Genomic DNA, 17898 nt, shown 5'->3' on the forward strand with positions numbered 1-17898 from the left:
TTAAATAAAGATGGGACTTAACCATCTTGAACCACTCACCTTCTTCACTCCTCCTAATCCCAGCCCCATCAGAGCCCAGTTAATTTACATTTTTAAAAATATTTTGTTCATCTTGGGTTATTTGGCCTTAATTTTGACTTTTTAAACCATGGCATTGGACTATTATTTATCTTGGATACTGGTGTTTCCAGAATCCCTTACGTGTTACGCCCAGGGCAAGTGCTTCCTTGCCTTACCTTCCGGTCATCCCTGGAAAAGGGAGTTGGAGCTCTTACTATTATATTAGGAGGCAAAGAAAAATACTGTAGGGTCACAGCAGAGCACTCAATGGAGCGGTTGGGTATCAGGATGGAAAACATCCAGAGCTCTCAGGCCTGCCTGGCAGGCTAAGACATAGAGGGTTTGTGGTCCATAGATTTTATGAGGTTTTACAGGGTTTGGACATCCAGGCCTCCTACTTCAGGAACTAGAGATATCATTATCAGTGTAGACAGAACAATAGTTTTTTGTTTTTTTGTTTTTTTTCCTGGTCAGTGTTAGCTTAAGAGACACTCTTAACGTGCAGCATCTCCTGAAGGATTTACCTTGCTTTACCCTCCCTTTCTGGGGTCATCAGCTGCGGCTAAGCTCCTCGCCTGCAGGATTCTGCAGGTGGCAGTTTCAGCTGATCCTTAAGTAACCTTTGCTGTCAACTTGCCCGACTGCTGGGCTTAGCCTCTGCTGAGGAATGGCTTTTATTCAGAGAAACAAAAGCAAATCAATTAAACAGATAAGGAGTTCCCGCTACTAAGTAGGGATTGTTTTCTTTATCAGCCCAATCCCACTGTAGTGCTGGTGTCTTGGGACAATGGCTCTGCCTTTGTTCCTTTATAATTCGCTTCCAGGGAGGGTTTGTTCCTTTACATATTCAGAGAGAGCCAAAGAAAGCTTCCATCCCGAAAAAGAACAGAAATTAGCGCTGCCACTGCTGAATGACAGGACTCTAGCTGTCTCCACTTGGGAGTCCACGGTGACCTTGAGAAGTTGGCAGCATTTGGGGTCCCCCCCACATAATGAGCCCCCAGGCATTTACAGTGGGCTTGTATACCCCATGTTCTGAGGGCCAAAGACGGGTTACCTGCTTTACGGTACCCTCTCTTGCAATGGTCAGCATCATCCAGAAGGCATGGATATTGTCCCACTTACAGATTAGGAAGCTAAGGCTTAGCAAGGTTAAATTTCAGTACTACCAAGCTACTAGGTGATACAGCAGAGGGGAATCCCTGCCAGCCCAACTGTAGGACCAGCATCCCCCCACACCCCTTAGTATGCTCTCAAAACTCCCCGTTTATTGTAGGGCCAGCACCAAGGACAGCTCCCAGAGGTGGAGGCTTCCCGGGACCACCACCTATGGTTGGGGAAATGAATCTGAGGAGTTAAATATCTCCAGGACTTAGGGCCTTCAAACCCAAGTCAGCCTCTGTGCTCTTTATTCCTCGCATACCACCCTCCAGAAAACAGACAGGAGAACTGTTTCATTTTCTCTCTGTTGAACCTCGCTTATCAAACGAGATCTCAGCTAGTCCTGCGGACATGAAGATGAATTTGTACAGTGAAAATGCTACCAGTTACCAGAGGCTGAGCATTCCTGATTATTGTTCTGGTTCTTTCATAGCCAGAGGCCCCGGGTGTTCACTGGTCATGTGCATCTCCAAGGGCGTTTTTTGTTTGTTTGTTTGTTTGTTTGTTTGTTTGCAGTTGTGACTCTGCATCTGGGAGATCAGCTTCCCCAAAATTTATCGTGCAGATCTGCAGCTGCTCTGACTGCTGGCTGGGTCAGGGGAGGTTAATGCCATGATCAATCACAGCTTCATTCTAGAGCTTTCACACTGCATAAAATGCTGGCTTTCAGGGATGGGGTCTGGAGATAGTGGCTACTGTTATGATTATGATCCATGCAGAGAAGAAAGAAGGAACAAGATGATAATCAGAGTGATGACCCTAGGAACATGCTTTTCTCCAGAGTCCAGTGTAAAACCTACTTCCAGTAGGAAATGCTGATTATTCTATCCTCTGTGAAAAGCATTTGGGTTTCTTCCCATTCATGGGCCCACCAGCCAGGTAATGGGAGCTGTAGGGACTGGAGACATGTGATGAGCAGAAGCCCCCACTTGGAGGTTCTGGACATTTCTGAGGGCCAGAGCTAAGACCTCCTCTGCTACTTTTAGAACTGCCAGAAGAGGCCCTGGAATCCCTTCTTGCCCAGAAGGTATCCATCCCAGTGCCATTTGGTCTATGCTGTTCAGGAGCCGAAGTCTCTCACCCAGAGCCACTTCAATCCTGGAAGATTCTCACTAATCATCCCCTTCAAAGCTCTTTTCTGAGTCAGAAGGTGTAGAGGTAGGTCAGATATGGGCCATGCCTTCCAGGGCCTGATGTTGTGTTGGAAGAAGAAGCATCTACAAGCTGGTGATTCATACAAAAGTCAGCGTGGGGGTTAAGATTGGTGGGCACAGCCTGGGCTCTGGAGGTCAGTGAGCGGTTCCCCATCTGGCTCTGCTGCTTAGTAGCCAAGTGAATTTCCCTTACTAATTATAGGACTTGGGCAGTGTATTTGACTTCTCTGAACCTTGGGTCCCTCATCTGTAAAAGGAGAGCCATGTGGTCTATCTCAAAAAGAGGATATGAGGATCAAACAATGAAACATTTACAGAGCACCAGGCGTGGTACCAGCTGGGTACAAAGAAACATTGGGTATCTCTAACTGCAAGTGGTCCTCATAATTGTTTCTCTGAATGAATAGAGGTTATAGCAAACCATCAGAGGAAGAGTAAATAGCTTTAAGAAAAATAACACCATGGGGCAAGGGGTCACCTGTGAAGGCCACCTGAAAGAGGTAGGATTTTAGTTGCATTGAAAGCTGAGGCAGGGATTGGCCAGATGTTCCTGGGGGATGGTTTTCTAGGCAGTGAAACAGCACATAAAAATTCAGGGACAAAGCCCATTCTGCTAGTAGCAGAGACTTATTGATCTGAGATGGTTTAGGCCCTGCCCTCAACAGTTTGCAAACCTCTTGAGAGAACTGCCTTTTTGGTGGATTCACAGAAACCGATATCCTTCGAGCAGCCCCTGGTATGAACATAGCCTCTAAGTAATTGTTACATTGTGCACTTAGCTCACGATGGTATTAAGGAAATATAATTAAAAACTAAACAAAATCTTCTCCCAGCCCAGGAAAAGCTCTTTCTCCAGGAAAGTGGAAGAGTGGGAAAACAGTTGTATTATTGTGTCAGCCTTAAGCCAGAGTGCGATGCGCATCATAGGCCATCTGATGAGAGACTACAGACAGAACTCACTCTTCCGTAGCCAGGTAGCTACACCTGCCTACAAGTCCTCAAGAGGTGCAATAACTGGTCCTCGAGTAGGAGGACTCAATAGCACCATTCACCAGACACGTTCATCCTAAGTTGACCTGGAAAGTAGGGGTTCGGTCATCTGCGTTATTAGTTCATTAGTTTCACAGAAAGGAAAAAAAATGAGCTCCTCTCTTTATGTCAGGAAGTAGTTCTAGTAGTTCTTTGCTTGGAGCAAAGGGCCCTGCTTTGTAATTAGGCTCCCTTTCTCCAGAGACTAGGGGATTGGGGGTGCTCTCTTCCTTGAGGATGGATTACATTTCAAAGGGACGGTTGCCATCTCCTTGAGAAAGACTTTTCCGAATCCTGGATCCAGCAACACTTACTTAGCTTTTAAAAGGATTTACATACATTTCAAAGAGAGAGAGAGAGAACCACCAGTGACAAGTTTTCTAAAGTAAATGCTCTAAGTTAAAGGCCTGGGGGGAGAGAATCTCTTCCCTTCTTTTCTTTTTTTTTTTTCATTTTTTATTTTATTTTATTTTTTTAATTAATTTTTATTGGTGTTCAATTTACCAACATACAGAAAAACACCCAGTGCTCATCCCGTCAAGTGTCTGCCTCAGTGCCCGTCACCCATTCCCCTCCAACACCCGCCCTCCTCCCCTTCCACCACCCCTAGTTCGTTTCCCCGAGTTAGGAGTCTTTATGTTCTGTCTCCCTTCCTGATATTTCCCAACATTTCTTTTCCCTTCCTTTATATTCCCTTTCACTATTATTCATATTCCCCAAATGAATGAGAACATACACTGTTTGTCCTTCTCCGATTGACTTATTTCACTCAGCATAATACCCTAAGCCCTGACCATGGCCCTGAGAAAACATCATCTAAGAGAATTGAGCTAGCAAAGTAATGACCTGGTGATCTCCCTAAAATGCAAACTCCAGGTGGGCAGGGATGTTGTTGTGTTGATTGTTCTAGCTCCAGTGCTTAGAAAGTTTCCTGGAGTGTGGTCAGGCTACATGTAACTGCTATGCTCTTGACATTATAAAACCAGTGGGACAAGGCATTATGCCTAGGAAAATAGCCAGAAGGGTAACTTGGGTGGGGACAGGCAGTTTGAATACAGATAGATCTGGATTAGAGTCCAAATCTTGCTTTTTATTAGCTGTGTGACCTCAAGTGAATGACTTAGCCTCTCTGGTCTTCCAAGTTTTTATCTCTATAGTCTGGTCATCACCTCCCCCCCCACACACACACACAGAGTAGTCTTATGGGCTGATTAAATAACACAGACATGTTAAATATTTTTTTGCATCAGCTCAGGATATAGACAAAGAAATAGATGGAATGGGATCTCATGTGGAAAGGCCCGGCAGCATGCCCAGAGGAGTAGAGGCTTGGTAAATGTCAGTCTTCTCTTCTGGAAGGAAGTGAGTCAGGGTTGGGGGTGGCTGTGTTTGCTTTGATCCTTAGCTGCGGCAGAGAAGGAGACAGGACAACTGTGGAGATCCCTGAGCTGCTGACATTTTCACTGCTGGGAATTGAAGGTTGAAACCACCCTAAGCCCTGACTGAGGACTGGGATTTGAAAAGAAACCATTTACTTTTAAGGCAATTGTCCTAAATGTCAGAGAAGCAGTGTGCTATTCTATGTCACTTCTTTTCATTGAGATTATAATACGGCCTGCAGACAGTATGCTGGCTTTATAGATTGAAAAGCAGTAGAAATAATTACATGTAAAAATGTCGGAACAAATGCTTTCCCCTCTGAACCTTTTTTTTTTTCCTCCTCCTCTGCACACTGGCCTTTGGTATTTTATGGATATTAGTTCACCTAAGGCCCCCAACACAGTTCAGGGAGGTGGCCAGGGTGTGTTATAGGTAGTCAGATCACCAGTGGACGGCTGTTATGGCACAACAGGGTAGATGGGAAGAGGGCCAGACCCCGGGTTTCAGTGGGTAAATTGTGGGGCTCCACGTCTGGATGGACTCTCCTAGATTGACCTACCCCCTGCATCCTTCATTTGCTAGATGACTAAACCCAGAGCAAAGAGGGGACATGATCTGCTCAAGGATGCAAAAACAAGAGATGACAGGCCTGGAACCAGAGCCAAGATTGACTTACTGTGAAAGACTTATTTGACTGCATAATGCATTCTTTTAAAGGAACTGACATGTTTTTGTTTAATAATGTTTTACTGAAATACATTTGTTGCCACAGTAAAATGCAGAGCCAAAATAGGTGACAGTTAAGAGAGATTGGAACTTTTGAATGTTACTTTCAAGGTTAGTCTGTGAAAAATATTTTTGGTAGGGTGCATATCGTTGAGTGTCTTAGCCACAATAATGGCACCAATGACGATGGCAGTGATGGTGATGATGGTGATAGTGACAGTGATGATGGTGATGTGACAGTAGTGATCATGATGACAATGATGGTGACAATAATGATGGTGATAGTGGTGGTGGTGATGATGATGGTGATGATAATGGTGGTGACGATGATAATGTTGATGATGGTGATGGTGACGATGGAGGTGATGGTGGTGACGATGATTGTCATGATGGTCATGATGATGGTCATGATGGTGGTGATGATGATGGTCATGATGGTGCTGAGAAGGATGATAGCCAACAATGAACTCATTACTAGCTTATGTACTTTGTAGATTTTACATTGTTTAATGCTCACAATAGTCCTATGACAAAGGTACTGTTTTATTATTCTCATTTTATTTATTTTTTATTTTTTAAGATTTTATTTATTTATTCATGAGAGACAGAGAGAGAGAGAGGCAGACATAGGCAGAGGGAGAAGCAGGCTCCTTGCAAGGAGCCCAATGCAGGACTCGATCTCAGACCCCAGGATCACGCCCTGAACTGAAGGTAGATTCTCAACCTCTGAGCCACCCAGGTGCCCCTATTATTCTCATTTTAGAAGCAAGGAGACAGAATTGAAGTAGGCTGCCCAATGACAGAGTTAGTAATGACAAAGCCAAGGTTCAAATACAAAATAACTTATAATAAAGTTATAACTAATATTTACTGAACTCTTGCTACGTCCTGAGCTCTGTGCTATGTCTGATTTTATTCTCCCAACATTTCGCAGGGTAGGCAATCATTATTTTCTCTATTTTGTAGATAAACAAGGAGTCCTACAACTCAGAGTTTAAGCGGCCCACTCAAGGCTGCACAGCTAGTGAGGGAGGGAGCGAGGAGCATATGTATGGATGCAGTCTTCTTCCTCAGGCTGCTGGGCAGTGCTGTCCTGTCCACAATCTTCACCTCTCCCTCTTCCCCACTCCGCACCAGACACTGTGCTGATTCTGCTCCTTTTCCTCCCACACCTTAATATCCCAGTTTCCTCCTGACTGCCCCTCTCTCTACATCCTGGGCCTTCCAGCCCACCCCACACTGTAGCCAGGGAGCCCTTCTGAAACTGAAGTAGTCGTACATCTTTCTCACGGTTTCCGAGGCCCACAGCTCAATCCAGGTTCAAGGGGTAAACATCCAGGTTTCTCAGTGAGGTCGGCACTGCCTGCCTCCCCATTTCCATTTCCACTGACTCCCATCAGCACTCCACAAACCATTAAGCCATTCCATCAGCAGCTCCTCAGCCTCAGCCAGACCCCCCTTGCTTCTCTCTATGGATGGCATGTCTTGCCTGCAGCTCAGCCTTGATGAGAGTTTGATGAAGAAAGAGTAAATGGATGAATAAATGAATACATAGCTGGATGAATGCATGCAAACTTTTTTTCTTTTGCAATGTAATTCTACCAAAATTTCCAGTAAGTTTCTTTTTTTTTTTTTTCTCCCAAGGGAAGTAAAGGGGAGCGTGGTGCAGATGGTGAAATTGGACAGAAAGGTGACCAGGTAAGAATTTACTTTATGATGAACTTGAAGAGCCATCACTGTTTCTTGTCAATGAATTTCATTCTGCCATTTCCGATGTCACCGCTTGCATCTTCTTGGCCTGCCATAGGACTTTTTTTTAACCACACTTTCATGGTTTCCATCTTGATTCCTCTGGTTCACTGTCACATTCCCCTTCCCCAATTATCTGAACAGCCTGCCTTTTCTGGCTTCGTTCTGTTGTGTTTTGCTGGACTCTCTTACCCTGAGAGCTTCTAGTTCACGGAAATGGTGGTCATCCATTACACAATGCCTTGTCTTCCCTCCCACCCTCCCATCATTCCTCAAGTACCTACAGTAAACTCACGGTGCTAGTTGAAATGCTCTACAGGTGTCCCCTCTGTGCTCAGGGCCAAGCCTGACCTGCTGGACCACTTTTCCAAATGCTTTGTAAGATAGCACCTGTGACAACATGCCCCTCCTTCTGTGGGTTCGAACATAGCATCCCTATAATCTTTTATCCAGCACTACTAGTTGATTCTACAGTCTAGCTCTCCAGCCTCCAGCAGCCTTTCTGCCATTTAAACTGGTTCCTACTTTGCTGCTGTCACTCTTGCCTTTTCCTCTTCTGTCCCCTACCTACTCTCCACCCATCACTCCTCTGCGCATCTCCCATCGGTCTGCCTTATAACCACCTGCGTGCCAGGTGGGGCACCAGGCCCTGAGATGCAGAGTGAGTAATGGGCAAATCCCTGACCTCACGGGGCTTTCTGCTCCATGAGGGTGAAGCAGGTGAGAAAGTTCTCAGAGGCAGTGAGTCAAGGTCTACATGACATACTCAGCTAAAATTCCATCTGTATTTGGAAAAACAAAATGTGTTTGGATTGTTCTTGCAACAGCGAATTCTCAAGACTAGTGCACTCTATCCTGACTGTGACAGCTTGTGTTTCCTGGTGGCAGGAGATAGAGGCGGAGGTCAGGGAATTCTCTTCCATGATGATGTGTTTGCTTTTATAAAACACTGCCTTAAGAAAACTAAATGTTAGATGCAAAATACCCTCTAGCTTGCTGAGCTCATGCTGTGACACACATGGACTCCTCTCTGCATGGAGACACAAAGATCTTTCCTGAAGTAACTGCAAACCTGTTATGGTAGGGACGCCGTTAATTCCGTAACCCAAACAGTTTCCATTGTGGGCATATGTTGTGTATGCATATGCATTTATTTCTTTCAGATTCTTATTATGGGGTATTCCAAGCCTACACAATAATTAGAAAACATAATAAAAGGACACCCCCCTCCCCCCAGCTTAATACCTATCACCCAGCCATGGGATCTTGCAGCCATTATGGACACTTCTGTTTTCTGTTTTTCTTTATGTCCTCAGCTACTTCCTCATACCATCTTCCCTCACATCATGTTGAAGTAAATCCACTTTCAGGGTAGAATTGTTTTTGTAAATATTGTTAGATACATTCTCAACCTATAGAAACACCAAAAATTATATATATATATGTAATTATTATATAATATTATTATATAATTATATATATAATTATGTTATTAATTATAATATTATATTATATATATATAATTTTTTTTTTAAAGAAAGTCTTTTTGTTGACAATGCCTTTATCCAAAATTGTTACTGGAGTTAGAAGTCAGATTCTGGATGGTTGTCTGAAATTCAGTTGTTGCCAAAGCGGAAAGCTTCTTATGAGTCACTTCAAAGAATTGCCTCTTGTGTTTCCCTAGGGTCATCCTGGAGTTCCCGGTTTCATGGGGCCCCCGGGGAACCCTGGGCCACGGGTAAGTGATGATTTTGAATCCTCTCCTCTTTTGACATTTCCATACTCACTAGAGATGGGATCACCCTGGACATGCCTCTTACTTTAAGGACAGGATGACCCCTGAATGTGTCCAGAGCCAAACAGAAGTTGCAGGTCCCAAAGGCATTTGGGGTCAAGGCTCGAGTGGCTCAAGCAGATAGTACCGTTGGGCAGTGCAGTTAGAATGCTGTTGGGATCAGGGGTGCGTTGGCAGGGACAGGCAGGCTTGATGCATTATGAATTTCTATCTATCTTGGATGGTGGGGAGCCTGAGGTCATTGCAAGTAAGTAATGGAGAAGCAACTTCCCATCTTCCATAGGATCCTATCCCATGGCAAGAGGCTCTGTGATTCATGATGTCTCTAAAGGCACAGATTTTCTACAATTAATTACAATAGTAATAACCAAAATTATTATTGTTCATTATTACCACCTTCAGCTATTCATTCATTATGCTCTAAGGTACTTGTTATCAATAAAGCTACAGATACCATTAATATCATCCTATTTGTTCCCATTGGGCCCCCTGAGCAAATCTCCTTGCTCTTATAGTAGCTGTATCTCTGGCACAGACTGATTCTCTCTTCCTAGCAAATTCATCTCCCTTTGGTCTAAACTGCCCACAGATTTGTCTTGTTGCCCCCGTGCTCAGAGTCCACTGCAGTATCCACCCAGAGTAGCCACGGTAACAGGCAGCACAGAGGAGGATCCTCACCAAGCCCAGGACTAGTCCCCTGGGACTTCCTGTGTGTTTTCCAGGAGTCCTGGCCTCCCAGGCCTTGCAGAAAGAGGGTCACTGGTAATGGCTAAAGGACAACTGAAGGGACAAACCATAAGAGACTCCTAATCATAGGAAGCAAACAGAGGGTCACTGGAGGGGCGGTGGGTGGAGGGTGAGATGGGGTAACTAGAGAATGGGCATAAAGGAGGCACATGATGGGATGAGCACTGGGTGTTTTATGCAACTGATGAATCACTGGACTCTCCCTCTGAAACTAATGATAACCGTATATGTTAATTAATTGATTTTAAATTTTAAAAAAGCTAGATGTTCCAGCTTTGTCTCAATATCTGCAGTCTGCAATAAAATCTAAACAAATACATTTTTGACTTTGAATACAAAAACAAGGACAACTCAAGGAAACACACTTCAAATAGGGACCAACCTGACATAATAGAGAAGCAGAGGCTCAGGATCATGAAGTTGAAATGCATGACATTAATTTTGCTCAGTCTTCTTTTTAACAACTCTAAATGACTTCTAATTGTAAGTATGTTAATTCTTAGAATAAATTAGGTCCTTTTAAATGTATTTTCTTCAATAAAATCATACAGGAGCACAAAACTGTATCTTTCACTGCACAACCGACTTTTACAGCAAAGTCATAAAAAGTAAATTAACTCCAAAAGTATTAAAGCTTTCCTAGTTTATTGGAGAGCTTACCTCAAATCTCAGATCCTCAGCTCATTTCCCACCTCCCTCCTTCCCAGCCAGTGCCTGTACTGTTAGCATCCTTTTCAGGTTCTCAGACTTCAGGCCTCACTGTTGCATGAGTAGGATCGTGAACAGCCTTGGCTAGGGAATGAGTCAGTTTGTTACCATGCAGGTTCACAAAATTCTGCATTTTCCTTAAAGGAATAATTTCTCATAGGAAATTCCTTTGCATCGTATTTGCATATGCTAATGGATTTTGTGGCAGCTGACAATCAGGTGCAAGAGAAACTGATCAAGATGATGATGTGATGGGTCATGAAGAGAAACTGATCAAGATGGCGATGTGATGGGTCATGGGGAGAGACATTAGCATGAGTTGAGGAGGACCATTTGAGAAGGAAATAATTTTATTAATACTGTTTTCATATCACAATGACTTTAGTCTCTTCATGCAACCTAATAGCTGAGGGACTCCCAAAGTGAGTGTTGAATTAAAGCCCCATCCCTGCCCCACCCTGGTAGTTCCAAAGCCTAGAACATGTCTCCAGTGCAAATGAAATCACGCTCTTCTCTCATTGGAAGTTGCTCTTTAGACTGTATGATGGCTGTAGGAAATGGCTCCTGGTTCTCATGCTAGTTAATGATTTTGGGATTCAGGAATAGTCATAACGAGGGCAGCTTCTCCACCTCCAACTGATCCATGTGTTCACTTCATTCAGTTGATGTTTCCTGAGCTTCTGCTTCGTGCCATGCCTCACGGCCCACTGTCCTTGGAAGCAGATGTTGGTCACCTGCCCATTTGGGTTCAGTGACCAGTCATGCAGAAGCAACTCATGAGCAGGAAACCCTCCTAGTCACGTATGCATTGTTTCTTTGAGTGGTTCTGAGCCAGACCCTGTAACCAGGGATATAGATACCAAGCAGATAAGGCTCCTTTGCTATTTTTACTTCAAAGTTTATTTCCTGGTGCTCAGTTGGCATCCTTCTTTCAGATAAAACCCTTACCCTGTTGCCAACCTCCTGCATGGATGGAATCTAATTCCAACTTAGCTAGCTTCCAGGGTTATCGGGTCCTGGGGGTGGGGAGTAACAAAATTATATAGTAGAATCCAGTAGAAACTCCAGTGTTCTGCTAGGTTTGAATGAGATGTGTAAGTTTCCAGCAGCAGGCCAGCCAGGGAAGCAGGAACATTAGGTGACAACATCCTTTTATTTCATGAACATTTAGTGGCTCCTCACCTAGTGGAAGAGGTGGAGGCAAATCTGACAGCATCTAGTCCCCGGGAATTTATCTTACATGGCAAAAAAAACCTGTGTTCTGCAGCCGCATCAAATTTCCTTAAGGTTCACACTGTAGCCATTTCTGTAGCCCTAAAACTTGACCAGCGCTTGCTATGACATAGGCACTTGATAAGTGTGTGTAAAAAAACTAAAGACTGCTGGAAAATTATCAGTAAGGTACTGTGAGGGCTTGCTTATTTGTCATCCCATACTTAGTTCATATCTGCCGTGTTTCTGGTCTTGGGCTGGCCAGCAGACACACTACTGTTATCAGTGCTTATGATATCAGAGAATCCTTTAGGAAGAGTCCTTAGTGAGTGCCAGAGCTGAATAACTCATTAGATGTAGGAATTTACTCAATTCTCTCAACAACTCAAGAGAATTAAGTCCTCTCTTTCTATCCAGTGCACAAGGGAACAGAGATGCAGAGGAGTAAAATAATGTGGAGAACTAGGACATGGAGACAGGAACTCTGGCTCTGGGAGAGCGTGTACCCCAACTGACACCCCGTATTCTGGGTTAAGCACACTGCAAGGAGTGCCTCCTCACCTCCTTAAAGCCTGGGCAATCCTATCACTTCTACCCTTTTACCGACAAAGAAACTGAAGTTAAACATCTTATATATACCACTTGGCCAAAGCTAGTAAGAAGCACTGTATTCATTAGTCTAAAGAATCTCTGCCCCATCTGCCGCAGCCAGCCAGCCCAGCTTTTCATTCATTCATTTATTCAAGAAATCATGAGTTCCCACTATCTCCAAGGCACTGTTTTAGTTCCCAATAAAGCAAATAATCAACAAACATTAGGGAGACGGATGGCATCATAGGTGATGGAGAAGCATAAAGGTGTCAGTTGGAAAGGGCAGGACTTGGGGTAGGGTTTGGGGAGCAGACACTTCTCATTGAGCTGGGATGGGGATGAGGACAGGCTGTATGCTCTGAGCCCCAGGGTATTGGATTGCTGGCAGGGGGAGCGGCACCAGAGAGAGCCGGTGCCGGAGACAGGGCTGAGCTCATCTTGTTGCACTTACTTGTATAGAACTCCTCATTCATGGATCCGTCTATGCATTTATTATCCCCGGGTTGACACAACCAAGTGCCTTCCTTATTGACCTGGAAGATAAATCCAGTTGTTCATTTTTGCCTCTGTCCCAAAATATTCCCTGATATTAGCTGAAAATGTCCACTCTGAGGTGAGACTGTTCACCGTTATCTTAAGGTTGACTAGCTGGTGAATGTGCTGGTCCCTCCTGCAATCTGGTTGCTATTCTCCCAGCATCTTCATGTTCCCAGAGACCGACCCAGTCTGCTGGGGAAGGAAGAAGCACCTCTGGAGTCCTTGGGGTTCCAGCAGCCAGGAAAGGGCTCAGGATGCACCTTCCATGAGCTGCTTCATGCACAAAAAGGCGCTAACGATCATGTTGAGATGTACAACAACCTGACTCCCTGCTCTATCATCCTTAGGGAGCAGATGGAATTGCCGGAGTTGCTGGCCCTCCAGGGATCCAAGGGCCGCAGGTAAGTTCCTCAGTGGACGGGATCTGCCTTGAATCCGTTTTTGGGCTTCCCAGAACCCAGGTGTTTGCCCGCCCTGCTCTGGTCCTCCCTACCTCTGTGGCTCACTCATCCTGAGTATTCACAGTCTTGCAAGGAAACTGCAGGAAGGGTCGCTTTCTGTTGGCCTCAGTTTCTTGCCTCAAAAATAAAGGTTTGGATGAATGACCTGGCTGTCTGTGATTCCAGAATTTGGTTTACAGCCAGCTCACATAGGCCCCGGGTCAGTGTGGTTCTCCTCTGAACAGGTTAGGGAAGTGAAGAGGCTTGAGCTGACCCACACTAATGCTACAATATGCGTCAGGAGGCCTGTTGGGCAGGAGTGGCCCCTGTTACCTAAATGTTCCTAAAGAGGAGAGAGAAGTAAAAAAGAGGAGTCACAGGTCTAGCAGACTCTGCGTCCCAGTCCAAGCTGGCTAGCAAGCAGGTCAGCCCTGCCCTGACATGTTTGAACTCTAGTGCCAAGAGCACTTGAGGGCTCAATTAGGATAGCTTCCCCCTCCTGGGAGGAGGAGGATGAGTCCAGTGGGACTAGGTCACTAGTCCAAAGTCATATAGGAAGTTAGTCTCCAAGATGGGATTTCACTTTGGAAACTCCCAACCTGGTGTTCTTCTGGCCAGGCCACACTGGCCCACGACGTGGAGTGTTCAGGGTGGGGGCTGCAGGGGCATCAGGGCGATGGGCACACGGATGGTCTTCTGTTCCTCATCTGGCCAATCCTGTCAAAGCAGATCCACCTGCAAGTCCCAGGAGGAATAGAATATAGAACATACCGCAGGTAGCTTTTTACCCATTCTCAGACCTCAAAAGGTCTCCCCGATAAAAACAAACGGACTATTTGCCCAAGGAGAATAAGATGCAGAACCCAGAGGTGAATCACTCTGTACCTTGGAATTAAACTGTAATAAATACGACATTGGTTCTACCGTGTGGGACCCTGTGGCAAGTGATGGCTGTGCTCAAAGCTGCCTGGGGTCCTGTTATTTCACTGTATACATAAAACCAGAATATACTCCAGATTTTCTTAGCATAATTCATGAGCGTTGGTCATTAAAAAAAGAAATAAGACAAGCTAAATGGGACATGGTGTGGGGAAAAAAAAGATATCTACAAACTGAAAACATTTCCATTATATTTTGAATTGAAACATACAAGCCATTTGCCCATCTTTTTGACGTAGAATGAAGGCTTTTCCTTGATTTCGGGTCCTCGGAATGGAGCCTCTTGTCCTTATTCTTGTGAAAAGAACCTCTTACCATTTACTGTTTGTTGCCCTTCTTAAAGCTGGTTTGAGAATGTAACAACACTCGTGGAGCAATTTGAATGTAAAATCCTGGATCCTTGGGATATTTTTTCTTCTGATCTTTTATAGCTGTCCTGTTAACAGCTATCTGGATAGTGAGTCATCTTTTTAAAATATTTGTAAAGTCTTCACTTAAAGATCACTCTTTTTCTTTTTCCCACCTAAGTTTAATTGGCTTACCTAAATGAATAATCAAATTGTGTAATGTCCATAGCAAACCACAACTTGTGCAATAAGAACAGGTTTAGGAACGAGGGTGCTGACTCCTTGTGCGTCAGCCCATCTGAAGGGAGAAAAAAAAAACAAAAAACCTCTAAACTGAAGATGTCTCATGGGCCCTGTGGTCTCTGTTGCAAAAATTCAGCCCTGCTGTGGTAAGGTGGAGTCAGCCACAGGCAGGAGACCAACACGTGGCTTCTGATAAACCTTTATTTGCAAAAACAGCAGAGGGCTGCCCTTTGCTGTCCAGTGGATTCAATCCCAGGGTCTTTGGAACAGTAGACATTCGGGAAGGAATCCAGGGAGCTCTGTTACCAATATTTAAAAATCCCTATGGGTGACTGAGTATTTGTTCCAAGTTGACCAAAAATATCCCCTTTGTTGTGTGTTTGTAGGTTCTGGGATATGGGGGGCAGGGAAGGTTTTTGCTTTACTGTTGTTAATTTGTGTTGGCCCAGGTGGCACTGCTTCTGGGCAATCTCAAATATCCTGGATCATCACGTTACAGAGATGAGGCTTGTGCCAAATTGTTATCAGTGCAAAAGCTTAACCGTAGCATTCCGGGTTTTAAAATTAAGAGTAACTGTTCAACAGGACTCTGTAAAGTACTAATCCTTTCAAGAAAAGATCTTCACAAAGTAGTAATACACCTAAAACACGGTCTAATCTTCTTCCGTTCCCAGGGGTCATGAAAAAGTTTCTCGTCTCTCTTTATGACGTGTTCCTAAGATCTTTTCATTTTCTTCGGGTAGGGAAATAAAAATCAATTGTGGAATTTTTATTGAGATTAAGTAGCACTACATAAAAGAAGTGAGCTTTGGGTCCCCTGTTGGACACTTTTTACATGACAATGTATAAAATCTGCATAAATCTGAACTAAATGTCAAAATATTTCTGCCTCTTGCTTTTCCTCCAAGAAGCTATCATCACAGCCCATAAGAATACCTCACTTTGTCGGGCATGTAGATGAGAATGTAGAACCTGATATCAGCATTTTATCACAGAAGGAAACGGTGGAAGGAGCTTATAAAGTCCTCGGGGGCTTTAAGTATGCCAGAGACGCACATGACCTAAGAATGCTCATCCGGATAGACACGATGGCACCGATGACCTCATCTGATTAGAAGCCGTGGTTGGCAGTGATGTGTGTCTTTGGTGAAAGAAATGGGAAATGAAGTGTGAATTAATGTGATGGGGTAAACACGGTTTTTTAAAACCCAAGCTCTATTTCGTGGGGAAAAGAGATACTAACAGCGACCCTGCTGGCGGTAAAAAGTTTGGGAACCTCCAGACAAGGGGATGGTAGTAATAGGGCATCTGTGCAGCCCCTGGCCAGCTTTTCACTTGCATTGGGCCCCGGGTGCACAACACCCCCAGATGCTGTGGGCTTGGGTTGCGTGGTAGGACTTCAATTTCAGGCCGTGTAGGGACAAAGTGCAGAGCTGGAACTGGACCTAAAACCCAAATATCTTCTTCCCTTCAGGATTTTCCATCTCAAATTCCCCCTCGAGTCTATGTAACACCGCCAGAATGAGCCCCTGTCTGCACACCCCCGCCTGCATGATTATGCTCTGCCCAGGGCACCCCCACCCTGCGGCCAGAGGAGGCGGTGCCTGCAAAGCCAAGAGGCAGAAGCACCCATTGCTTCTCCCCAAAGACCCCTTCCAGCCCGTGAAGGCAATTCTACGTGAGATCGTTTACTTCCAGAAAAGCCAATCTGAGATTTAACGGTGTTTTTATATTTTGCATCTTTTAGGGGAAAGAAGGTCCTCCTGGTCCCCAAGGCCCATTTGGATTACCGGGAATCCCAGTAAGTGGCATTTAAAAAAACAAACAAAAAAACGGGTTTCTCCACTGTAAAAACGAGCAAATAAAATATATTCCATCACTGTTAACACAAGGCACGGTCACTAGGGGAGTTTCCAGTGCTGCAGAAAATGAGAAGGATAATCGCTAACCAAAGCTAAGTGTGTTTTTGATGGGGTCCATCTTAACCTCATTCTTTTATGCAAGTAGGTCCTGTGGTTGACTTGTAAGGATAGTTGACTTGTGTGTGGACCTTGTGTACGCATACGTGTACAGTTAAGACGGCACTACGCACACATAGGCATGCACACCTGTGATATTATAAATATTTATTTCCCACACTGGTGTTAAATGTTCATGCGCTCATTAAATTTTTCCTGCACTCTACCCAATAAATGTACCATCATATATGTGATCACCCCTCTGTTGCCTCAGAAATTGCACAGTTATTTGCGAAAACTATAATAAGCTATTTTGCATGCATGGCGCTGCTCTGTGTTCTGTACGGTGGCCCACCAAGGTGGGGTTTACTTCCAGGTGTAATAATGTCTGAGGTTCTTAATACATACCTCCAAATTACTTTCTACAAATACATTTTACATTCAATATATTTCCCAGTGGGGATCCCTGGGTGGCTCAGCGGTTGAGCGGCTGCCTTCGGCCCAGGGCGTGAGCCTGGAGTCACGGGATCGAGTCCCACATCAGGCTCCCTGGATGGAGCCTGCTTCTCCCTCGGCCTGCGTCTGTGTGTGTGTGTGTGTGTGTGTGTGTGTGTGTGTGTGTGTGTATCTCTCTCTCTGTCTCTCATAAATAAATAAATGAAATCTTAAAAAAAAAAAAAACATATATATACTTCCCAGTAGGGTGGAGCTCTCCAGGGTGTTAGTCAGGCTGGTCCAGAGAGGCCATGTGCTACCTTCTGCACATGGTAGTGATGTGAGAAGGTAGAGTGATTCTCTGGGGGATTGCTGGTCTGGCCTAGGCCGACTGCTGGGGCCTCCACTGGCTGCAGCCCCTCGCCCCTGCCCTGCATGATGATGTGTTTTATTGCAGCTTCACTGGCTTCCTTTGTGTTCCTAGAACACCCTGCATCCTCTTCTCTCCAGACCACAGGGCTTTTGCATATGCATTTCTGTCCACCCAGAGTGCCCCTTCTTCACATCTTGTACCAGTTGATGCCTTTGATCCTTCCCATCCCATCTCAGACATCACCTTCAGGAAGTTTTCTCTGGTTCCCCCTCCCCCAGCCTAGGGCAGACAGTTTGCTAGTCCTGGGGACATAA

General features: G+C 44.8%; 1 protein-coding gene across 1 annotated transcript in view; it reads left to right on the top strand.

The window, feature by feature from the left end:
- COL22A1 (collagen type XXII alpha 1 chain) overlaps nucleotides 1-17898 on the top strand; it is a 243170-nt gene that overhangs the window by 185228 nt on the left and 40044 nt on the right. Inside the window, exons 46-49 of the mRNA XM_041769448.1 lie at nucleotides 7155-7208; nucleotides 8944-8997; nucleotides 13197-13250; nucleotides 16566-16619. Coding sequence (XP_041625382.1) covers nucleotides 7155-7208; nucleotides 8944-8997; nucleotides 13197-13250; nucleotides 16566-16619 — 216 coding nt within the window. The remainder of the gene's footprint in view (nucleotides 1-7154; nucleotides 7209-8943; nucleotides 8998-13196; nucleotides 13251-16565; nucleotides 16620-17898) is intronic.

This window comes from Vulpes lagopus, chromosome 9 (genome assembly GCF_018345385.1).
Source record: "Vulpes lagopus strain Blue_001 chromosome 9, ASM1834538v1, whole genome shotgun sequence".
NCBI classification, from domain to species: Eukaryota; Metazoa; Chordata; class Mammalia; order Carnivora; family Canidae; genus Vulpes; species Vulpes lagopus.